This window comes from Sorex araneus, chromosome 8 (assembly GCF_027595985.1).
Source record: "Sorex araneus isolate mSorAra2 chromosome 8, mSorAra2.pri, whole genome shotgun sequence".
Classification (NCBI taxonomy): Eukaryota; Metazoa; Chordata; class Mammalia; order Eulipotyphla; family Soricidae; genus Sorex; species Sorex araneus.
The window spans coordinates 48,236,835-48,248,628 of NC_073309.1; the positions used below are offsets into that span (position 1 = coordinate 48,236,835).

An 11,794-nucleotide genomic window follows, 5' to 3' on the forward strand; every position below is an offset into this window, starting at 1 on the left:
ATGTTTCCATAAACATTGACAGCCCAAGTATTTTTTTCTATGCTATTATCAAAGTTTGGTTAAAAATATATATATATATACTATATATATATATATATATATATATATATATATATATATATATATATATATATATACCCAAAGGGCTCTTTCTGTGTTTGAAAGCATGTTTGTATTGTGGAATTGATAGAGTTAGAAAGCTCATGATTTGAACTTAGGTACAAGAACTATTGAACTTAAGCCAAAGAAGGTTTACTCATGTTTCATAAAAATTGATGGTTTAAAGGTCTTATGCTGTTGTGTCAATGTACATATACATCTGCATTGGATTATTAGAAAGTGAGCTGAAAATGTTGTAGTAAAAACAGGTTCGAAGAGTAATGGTTTAGTTAAAACATGAGTTTTTTAGAGTTCTAAAATTGGTTGCAAAACTTATCCTACCAGTGTTTTATTTGATCTGAGATTTTTTGATAACAAAATTTTTTTAAGCTACTTAGCTCAGGGTTATAAGGGATAGCTCAGGGTTATAAGGAGTTAATCTCAGATGTCAGTTCGAGAGTTTTTAAAGATTTCCCTGGATCTACCCATCCCCCTGCATTCCCAGCTCTGCCCCAGTCAGACTGGAAATGTAGACCCTCCCCAACCTCAACAGTGAATTCTAATCACACTTTTGCCAGCAGATAAGACTTGCTAATCCAGTTTCTTAACTCTTCCAAGTATCTGGTTCTTGCAACTTTGTAAATGAGAAAGGGCTTGGGAAACAATTGATTCTTATATTTGCATTAGAACACACAAAAAAGAAATAGTGGGCTCTCGGACCCTGCACTCTGTTGAAGAGCGCTCGGATCCCCTCGCGGCCACGGGCTGGGTTCCCGGAGACCCCAGACCCCATCTGTCTTGCGCCTCTGAGTCTCCCTGCGGCGGGCCTAACCCCTCCCATCTCTATCAGGTTGTAAGCAGCGTGTCCACATGTAAGGGGTGTGGCCTCAAAAGGGGGCGTGGCCTCCTTCTGGAGCGGCCAAAGATATTTTTCCCACTCAATGCATTGTGCTTTGGCATTAATCGATAGAATCTATCCCTCTGAAGAATACCCTGGTCATCTTAGTCACTATATGTTAATAGTCAACTGACCTAGCTTATCCTCATTTCACAAAAACTGTTAATGAACTCATCGAGCTGCACATAGAGTCCTTTGTAAAAAGATCATAGCCCCATGCTTTCTCTCGGGACCCCTCTCAAGCTAAGGAGAGCGCCTAATAGTAAAACCCATATCAACATGAAGAAACATCGAAAATCCCCACCACCAGCAGAGATGGAAGGGAGGATCTCTGCAACCCCAGCAATGACTCCCCAGAAATATAGTCTCCTTTCTGATAAAGAATTCAGAGAGGAAATTGTGAAGATGATTGAAGAACTCAAAGCAACTATGAAGCGAACATCCAATAAATTAAGGGAGGATATGGATGCAGCATTGGGACGATCCACAAAGATAATCCAGGAAGAAATGAGAGCAGAAATTTCAAAGCTACGAACAGAAATGAGAGCAGAAATTTCGAAGCTACGAACAGAAGTGACACAATTAAAAGAAGCGGTAGATGAAATAAAAACTCAGTAGGAGCCCTTAACAGTAGAATGACTGCTGCCGAAGAAAGAATCAGCGATCTTGAAGACGAGCTGCAGAAAGCATATAGGCAACAACAAATAATGGCAAAAGACCTCAAAAGGCTCTAGAGCGAATTAGAGTCCTAGGGGATGACCTCAAGAGAAACAACATAAGAATCATTGGAGTACCAGAACCACAGGGGACAAATCTTAATGAAAAAAAAAACACAATTAAAGACATCATTGCTAAGAATTTCCCAGAGCTAGAGAATATGGACATCCAGATCCAAGGAGTCCGAAGGGTACCAACTGAAAGGGACCCAAATAAAAAATCCCCAAGGCATATCATAGTCAGAATGATGGATGCTATGGATAGAGACACAATACTGCAAGCAGCAAGATCAAAGAAGGAGATCATATACAAAGGAGCACCCCTTAGATTCACAGCAGACCTATCAGGAGAAACCTTCCAAGCCCGAAGACAATGGTGGGATATAGTGAAAAAACTCCATAAAATGAATGCCTCACCAAGAATACTTTACCCGGCTAAACTCTCAATTAACCTTGAAGGAACCACACACTATTTCACGGAGAAACAACAGCTCAGGAACTTCATAAACTCAAGACCAAATTTAAAAGAAGGACTCAAAGGGCTACTATAAGACAAGGAAAAAGACCTATAAGAACAACAAACCCTACAGAAAACTGGCACAAAATCCCATGACAATAATTTCTCTTAATGTTAACGCTCTAAATGCACCAATCAAGAGGCACAGAGTGGCAAAATGGATTCGGAAACTAAACCCAACTTTCTGCTGCCTACAAGAAACACATCTGAGGGGCTGGAGCGATAGCACAGTGGGTAGGGCGTTCGCCTTGCACGCGGCCGACCCGGGTTCAATCCCCGGCATCCCATATGGTCCCCCAAGCACCGTCAGGAGTAATTTCTGAGTGCAAAGCCAGGAGTAACCCCTGAGCATCGCTGGGTGTGACCCAAAAAGAAAAAAAAAAGAAACACATCTGAATAGTCAGAAAAAACACAGACTCAAAATCAAAGGATGGAAAACAATCCTGCAAGCAAACAGCTCCCTCGAAAAAGCGGGGGTGGCCATACTAGTATCCGACAACATAGATTTCAGGCTAAAAAAGATTAGAAGGGACAGCGAAGGTCATTTCCTGTTCATCAAAGGATATGTACAACAGGAAATCACACTATTAAACGTATACGCACCTAATGAACAACCAGCTAAATACTTAAAAGAACTCCTAACAGAATTTAAGGAGGACATAACTAGCAACACAATAGTAGTAGGAGACTTCAACACTGCTTTATCACCTCTGGATAGATTGACAAGAACAACACTCAGCAAGGAAACAATGGCTCTGAAGGAAGAAATGGAAGATTCAGGGGTAATAGACCTATACAGGGCTATATACCCCCAAAAGAAAGAATACACATTCTTTTCCAGCACACATGGATCATTTTCCAAAATAGATCACGTTCTGGGTCACAAATTATACCTTAATAGAATCGGGAAGATAGAAATTGTATCAACTATCTTCTCAGACCATGATGCACTGAAGATGGAAATTAATCACGCACAGACGCGGAGAACCAAATCAAACACATGGAAATTAAACAACTCACTATTGAACAATGAGTGGATCACGAAGCAAATCAAGGAAGAAATCAAAAAATACCTTGAAACAAATGAGAATGAAGACACAAGCTACCAGAACCTATGGGACGCGGCTAAAGCTGTATTAAGGGGAAAATTTATAGCTCTGCTAGCTTTCCTCAGAAAGGAAGAAAGGGCCTATAAAGATAGCTTGACTTCGCAGCTCAAGATCTTAGAAGAGGACCAGCAAAAGCAACCCAAACCAGATCGAAGGAAAGAAATGATAAAACTTAGAGCAGAAATTAACGATATGGAAACCCGAAAAACAATCTGAAAGATCTATGAGACAAAGAGCTGGTTCTTCGAGAAAATAAATAAGATTGATAAACTGCTAGCAAGACTCACAAAGAAAGAAAGAGAGAAAACCCTAATAAACCGAATCAGAAATGAAAAGGGGGACATCACAACAGAAACCAAGGAGATTCAAAGGATCATCAGAGACTACTTTGAAAGTCTGTATGCCTCAAAACAAGAGAACCTAAAAGAAATGGACGAATTCCTTGACTCCTACAATCTCCCAAGACTGAACCAAGAAGACTAGAAATACCTGAATAGGCCCATAAATATCAAGGAAATCGAAACTGTAATCAAAAGTCTCCCCAAAAACAAAAGCCCAGGTCCAGACGGATTCACTGGCAAATTCTTCCAAACATTTAAAGAAGACTTGTTGCCAGTTTTCCTCAAGATTTTCCAGGAAATTGAAAAGACAGAATCCCTTCTGAACAGTTTCTACGAGGCACATATCTCCCTAATACCAAAAGCAAACAAAGACACCACTAACAAAGAAAACTATAGACCAATATCCTTGATGAACACCGATGCGAAGATCCTCAACAAAATACTAGCAAATAGAATCCAACAACTCATAAAAAAGATCATACACCATGACCAAGTGGGATTCATCCCGGGGATGCAAGGATGGTTTAACATTCGGAAATCAATCAACATAATCCATCACATCAACAAAAGTAAAGATAAAAACCATATGATCATATCAATAGATGCAGAGAAAGCATTTGACAAGATCCAACACCCATTCATGATAAAAACTCTCACCAAAATGGGTTTTGGAGGAACTTTTCTCAAGATAGTCAAAGCCATCTACCACGAACCTAGGGCAAGCATTATCATCAATGGAGAAAAACTAAGGGCTTTTCCTCTAAGATCGGGGACAAGACAAGGATGCCCACTCTCACCACTTCTCTTTAATATAGTATTGGAAGTATTAGCAATAGCCATCAGGCAAGAAAAAGATATTAAGGGGATTCAGATCGGAAAGAAAGAAATCAAGCTCTCACTATTCGCAGACGATATGATGCTATACCTAGAGAAACCTAAAAGCTCTAGTAAGAAACTCTTAGAAACAATTGACCTATACAGTAAAGTCGCAGGCTATAAAATCAATAACCAAAAATCCATGGCCTTCCTATATGCAAACAATAAGACAGAGGAAAGGGACATGAAAAAAGCAATCCCATTCACAATTGTGCCCCAGAAAATCAAATATCTTGGAATCAGCTTAACTAAAGAAGTAAATGACCTCTACAAAGAAAACTATAAAACTCTACTTCATGAAATAAAAGAGGACATGAGGAAATGGAAACATATCCCCTGCTCATGGATAGGGAGAATAAACATTGTCAAAATGGCAGTACTCCCAAAAGCATTATACAGATTTAACGTGATCCCTATAGGGATACCCATGGTATTCTTCAAAGAAGCGGAACAAGCAATCCTGAAATTTATATGGAACAATAAACGCCCACGGATAGCTAAAACAATTCTTGGGAAAAAGATGATGGGAGGCATCACCCTCCCCAACCTTAAACTCTACTACAAAGCGGTAACAATTAAAACAGCATGGTACTGGAACAAAGGCAGAGCTGCAGACCAATGGAACAGGGTGGAATATCCCCACACACAACCTCAAATGTATGATCATCTAATCTTTGATAAAGGAGAAAGATATGTGAAGTGGAGCAAGGAAAGTCTCTTTAACAAATGGTGCTGGCACAACTGGACAACCACATGCAAAAGAATGGGCTTAGAACTCGACCTGACACCATGCACAAAAGTCAGATCAAAATGGATTAAAGACCTCAACATCAGACCACAAACCATAAGGTACATTGAAGACAAGGTAGGCAAAACCCTCCAGGATATTGAAGATAAAGGTATCTTCAAAGATGACACGGAGCTAAGCAATCTAGTAAAAACAGAGATCAACATACGGGACTACATTAAACTAAAAAGCTTCTGCACCGCAAAAGATACAGCGACCAGAATACAAAGACTATCTACAGAATGGGAAAGGATATTTACACAATACCCATCATATAAGGGGTTGATATCAAGGGTATATAAAGCACTGGTTGAACTCTACAAGAAGAAAACATCCAACCCCATCAAAAAATGGGGCGAAGAAATGAACAGAAACTTTACCAAGGAAGAGATACAAATGGCCAAAAGGCAAATGAAAAAGTGCTCTACATCACTAATCATCAGGGAGATGCAGATCAAAACAACCATGAGATACCGCCTCACACCACAGAGTCCAGCACACATCCAAAAGAACAAAAGCAACCACTGTTGGAGAGGATGTGGGGAGAAAGGGACTCTCCTACACTGCTGGTGGGAATGCCGGCTAGTTCAGCCCTTTTGGAAAACAATATGGACGATTCTCAAAAAACTAGAGGTTGAGCTCCCATTTGACCCAGCAATACCACTGCTGGGAATATATCCCAGAGAAGCAAAAAAGTATAGTCGAAATGACATCTGCACTTATATGTTCATTGCAGCACTGTTTACAATAGCCAGAATCTGGAAACAACCTGAGTGCCCTAGAACAGATGACTGGTTGAAGAAACTTTGGTACATCTATACAATGGAATACTATGCAGCTGTTAGAAAAAATGAGGTCATGAACTTTGCAAAGAAGTGGATCAGCATGGAAAGTATCATGCTAAGTGAAATGAGTCAGAAAGAGAGAGACAGACATAGAAAGATTGCACTCATCTGTGGAATTTAGAATAGTAGACGATAAGACTAACACCCAAGAATAGTAGAAATAAGTACCAGGAGGTTGACTCCATGGCTTGGAGGCTGGTCTCTCATTCTGGGCAACTCAGAGAAGGAAACACCAAGTAAAATGTGGTTGGAGGTAATGTGGGGGAAAGATGATGTGGGCCGAATATAGACTAGAGACTGAACACAATGGCCACTCAACACCTTTATTGCAAACCACAACACCTAATCAGAGAGAGAGAGAACAAAAGGGAATACCCTGCCATAGTGGCAGTGTGGGGTGGGGGGATACGGGACTGAGGAGGGGGGAGGGATGTTGGGTTTACTGGTGGTGGAGAATGGGCACTGGTGAAGGGATGGGTTATCAAACTTTGTATGGGGGAAACATGAGCACAAAAATGTATAAATCTGTAACTGTGCCCTCACGTTGACTCACTAATTAAAAATAAACTGTTAATAAAAAAAAGCAAAGTGCTTTTGTTATATGACAAAAAAATTAATTCACAAAAAAAAAGAAATAGTGGGAAACCTTCTTGTAGGAGGAAAAGTCTATGCTTATATTTTAACAGATAACACCTACCAATGTACTCCTGGTCCTGGTATGGCTTCATCTGGAGTAGACTTCATACTCCTGGTACTGACCCAGACTCCACAACCCACAAGGTCCTGCCGACCTGACTGCTGTGGTTCGCGACCCCACTGACCCTGTCCAGGACACAGTGACGCCCGACTCTCCTGTCCACCATGACGGGGCTCATGCTTCCACCTCCCCTGCCACCTTATCTCCCCTTTCCCCATCTCCTTCTGATTTTTAGTCCCCCTCTTTTTTTGGGTGCCTCCCCTGTTTCCTACCAGATTTTTAATTTTACTTGGCAAGTCCTTAATGAAGCGGTCGATGTTGTCACCTCCACCTCCACATTGTCTTCCACTACACCCTAGCCCGCACTCTGGGTTGACCTCTGCGCCCTCCCAACGCCCAGCAGTTACTGGACTCTCCCTGATTGCACTGGCGGCCGCGCACCCAATGACCACCATGTCGTTCCTGGCCATGGCGTCATTTCTGGCTGCTCCACCCGCCGCCACCGCCAGGAACTTCTCTCCGACCCCATCTACGTTTGCCCTGGTGACCGCCATAGGCAACAACATGACCCCTCTCTTGCCCACACTTGTGGAGATCGCCCCGATTTTTTTTGTGCCACCTGGGGCTGCGAGACTACTGGCAACACCTATTGGAAACCTTCCTCCTCCTGGGACTTTATCACGGTGCGATGAGCAAGCACCTCGAACACCCTCTATCGATTGCAACTGTGCGTGTAATTTCCTCATCATCCAATTCACTTCTGCTGGCAAACGGCATCCCTGGTCCAATACTTTGTCCTGGGGTCTTCGTCTATATCGCCTCGGCTACGATAAAGGCTTCACCTTCTCCCTTCACCCTCTTAAAACTTCCCTCTCCTCACGCCCTATTTCCATGGGCCCCAACAACGCCCTTCACCATCATCGCCCCCCTGCCCCCCATCCCTACCCACCCGCGCCCTCCGGGTCCCCGCCACCCACATCCTTCTTCCGTCCTACTCTGCCTGCGGGTCCAGCACCCTCTTCTCAGCTCATCCTGGATATGGTCAACGCCTTGCTGCCGCCATCACCGACCCCACCTATGACCAATGCTGGATCTGCTACTCCTCTCAACCGCCATTCTACGAAGGCATTGCTGTCCTCGGCTCTCCATTGAACGTCTCTGACGCCAAGGAACTCCGCTGGGAAGTGGATTCCACGCACCGATTGACTCTGGGACATGTGGTGGGATCCGGACTTTGCCTGATGGGGCCCAATATTCTCCCCCCCCCCCTGTGACTTAGTACCCGTTTGCAATCAGACTCTTGTTATATCCAATTACTCCCTCCACGTTAATGCCACCCTCTATCCTTCCTACGTCTTGGCCCCCAATGCCACCTTCTTTGCCTGCTCCTCTGGCCTGACTCCTCACATTGCTACATCTGCCTTTCTGGCACATAGAGATGACTGCGTTTTGGTTCTGCTTTTGCCACGCTTCACGGTTTGCCCTGCCGATGCCCTGCTCTTCTCCTCTTCTTCCTCTCTCCTGCGCCACCACCGTGAGCCTGTTACTGCCATCACCATTGCCCTCCTCATCGGTCTGGGTGCTACAGGCACCGGTACGGGCATCTACTCCCTTGTCTCCTCTCAGGAAAACTTCCACCAACTGTCCCTTGCTGTTGAGGCTGATGTCTGCGAACTTAAACAGGGCCTTATATACCTAACTGACACTGTTGGCTCTCTGGCTGGGGTCGTCCAACAAAACAGACGTGGCCTTGATCTGGCCTTTGTGAGTGAGGGGGGAGTGTGTGCCACTCTTTAGGAGGAATGCTGTTTCTTTAAAGATAAGCTTGGGCTAGTTAAGGATAGCATTAGACGAGTGGAAGAAAGCTTAGAAGAAAGGAGACGTTTGAGAGATCAAGAGGAATCTTGGTATAAAAATTGGTTTTCCACCTCACCCTGGCTCTCGACCCTGTTGCCTAGCCTCGTTGGACCCTTCATTGGGTTCTTACTGCTAGTTTCCTTTGGCCCAGGGGCATTCCGCCGACTCACAAATTTCGTTAAGAACCAGGTTGATGAGGCAACCAAACGTTCAGTACAGGTCCACTCTCAGCAGCTCTCCCAACACGACCCCGAAGGGCTGGATAACTTGGAAAAGCCCATACTTCAGCCCCTAAGCTTTGCGGAATTCGAGCACCTGGCATACCGCCCCCGCTCACTCTGTTCCCGGCTGTGGAAATGCCTAAGACGGGGATAGCTTGGTGCCAGTATCTGGGTGCGAACATGGCACCACCTACAATCGTGCGCACATTTTTCTAACCTTTTTTGGTTACTGCCATGTCCAGAACTGGGAGCCCATCAAGTAACCTAAGACAGGCACTCCACCCACTCGCTCATTATTATAGTAGAAAAAGGGGGGAGATATTGGAAACTGTTCAGGACCCTGAACAAAAGAGGGCCCCGAAACCTTTACCCTGGACAAACCGGAAAATTCCATTACCAGCGTTTGCATAACCTGAGGCACAGGTGCCCTTGTGACAAAGGAAATAACTAAACTCAAGAAGTAAAAGTAGCCCAGGGCAGTTAACCATGAGACCCCAAGAGCCGTAAAGTAGAGTGCCTTCCTCTACACTAAAAGCCTTGTACATTCCTCCTGACAGATGCTCCTGCCAGATAAACCCTTGTCTTCCCCTCCCCACTATTTCTCAACCGACTCTTGGAGAATATTGTAAGCCCACCAAATAACACCCCGAACCTTTCCTTATTTGGTCTGAGAAGACACTTCCCTGATGATTGACAACTCATGTACCAACCCCCTGCTAAGAAAGGTATAAAACCGGGTGGGAGGCACCGGCCCCTCCCACCGCCGAGATGTGATCCCGTGGGGCCGCACACATGTGCGGCCTCTCCGCAGCTGCATGAGTGTGAATCCAGACTAGCAAAACCTCTTTTGGCATGGGCAACTCCTCAAAGAATGTCTCCAGCCTAAGAACTAAGCCTCGGCCCCGTGCCCGCCCAGGAGGGGAAAGGTATTTCTCTCTCTCGCCTCTTTCTCTCCGGGGATGAAGGGCGCGGTGTCAGCCATATTATGACGACCACAGATTGGATTTTCAAACCTGCAATGATCCAATATCTGGTAGAAATCTCCCTGGACTTAGTTGTTAAAGTACGGAAATTCAAAACCGCTGGGCCGCTAGTGCGGCCGCGCGACCTCATTTGTCTTCACAGTAGGTCTGAATCTAGTGGGGTACTCCTAACAACAATAGTGAGGTTTGTGTTGAAATATTGAATTTAACCAAAGTAAACAGAAAGTAAAATGAAACTTATCAGTTTCCCCTGGGGACATCTTGCTATAGATCTCAGACTACAGTGCTCAGGCCAGATTAGTTTTTCCTAACCCTACCAGAGTCCTAGTTCAGTTGTTACATTTTGGATCATGACAGAATTTGTCCATGACCATGGTCCTAACTTATAGTATTATGGCAAGTATTATGGCACTTGTCCTGGCCCGTTTCGATGGCAGGGTAGCTCACAGTTTTCCCTGGATACATCCAGTCCCTCGTCAGGACCCTGCTTTTGGAGTGTTAGGAACTAAGGACAACTGAGGCTTAAATATAGAAAACAGATGCCCAGGAGTGAATATTATTCAGAGTCAGTTAACTCCCAAGTTATAAAAACATAGCATTAACTGGTCTTCCTGCGTCTGTACAAAAAGAACATTGCTCTAACGTAACTATGCAGAGGACATAAGGAGAAGAGCAAAGCAATATTACACTTACAAATACAAATCCAGTGTCCTAGTAGGATCTGACCAAGTCAACAGAGTCTGATTTGGGGATAAAGGTGATTGCCCAACCGCGCGGACGTGGCAGCGTCCGCGCGACTTAACATTTATAATTGTCAGCAATGTGAAACGATTCCATTTGAACAGGTCTGACTTGGGGGGGAAACTCCAAATAATAACAGTAAGTTTTTTTTGAAATATTGAAGGTTTTTAATGTAGCAGCCACCTCTCTGGACTGTGAACTAAGCAAAAGCCCCACGCTGGCCGACGCGGCGTGGCGTACACTGTACTATGAGGCGCGGGAAGGGGGATGAGGGGGAAAAAGAAAAAAAAAAAAGGGAAAAGGAAAAAGAAAAAAAAAAGAGAGAGAGAGTTATGTACTTGTAGCAGTGGGGCTACATATCTCTTCATTTCCAGCAATGAAAAACTAATTATCAAATGTAGTAGGTCTGTCTCTCTTGGTTGGAAACTCCAACAACTATAGTGAGTTTTGTGTTGAATTATGGAATGTAATCAAGGTAAAGAAAAAATGAAGTGAAATTCATTAGTTATACAGTAGGGACAAGGGGGTGGGGGCGGGGGGTATACTGGGGTTTCTGGTGGTGGAATATGGGCACTGGTGAAGGGATGGGTGTTTGAATATTGTATAACTGACATATAAACCTGAGAACTTTGTAACTTTCCACATGGTGATTTAATAAAAAGTTTTAAAAAAGTGATTGCCCAGTTGGGGAAGCAGAGCACAGAGAAGAGGTTACAGACAAAGAGAGGAATGGGAGTGCCTGGGGAATACACTGATGTGTGTAGCCCAATAATCCGAAATTCCCGGCAATCAGGGAGAACAACAAAGCAATGTTATCCTACACAGAGTGACAAAGTCCCTGGGACTAGTATTGATGATTTCTAGGTGGTTGTAGGGGTAGCCCGAGGGCTATTGATCCTGCCTGTGGGGGAGCCAGGGGTGGGGTGAGCTCTGCACAGGGCTGGGAGCAGGCTGGAGCCTGGGGTCTGAGCGCAGGAGAAGGGGTCACTTACTGGCTCTGGTGGGTGTCCAGGGCGGTAAGAGCAGAGGTAGCAGCAGAGTCAGGCCCGGCAGGGTCCCGGTCCAGGCCATGCGAGAGAGAGTGGGGGGGGGGGTCCTAGCGGGCTG

At 44.4% G+C, this 11,794-nt stretch overlaps 1 protein-coding gene across 2 annotated transcripts in view; it reads right to left on the minus strand.

Moving 5' to 3' along the window:
• Positions 1–11,794, minus strand: part of LOC129406810 (poliovirus receptor homolog) — a 31,398-nt gene that overhangs the window by 19,475 nt on the left and 129 nt on the right. For both annotated transcript variants that reach the window (XM_055145994.1, XM_055145995.1), the window contains exon 1: positions 11,680–11,794. This exon is cut by the window's right edge and continues 129 nt beyond it. In XM_055145994.1, coding sequence (XP_055001969.1) covers positions 11,680–11,758 — 79 coding nt within the window. In that variant the 5' untranslated portion in view covers positions 11,759–11,794. The remainder of the gene's footprint in view (positions 1–11,679) is intronic.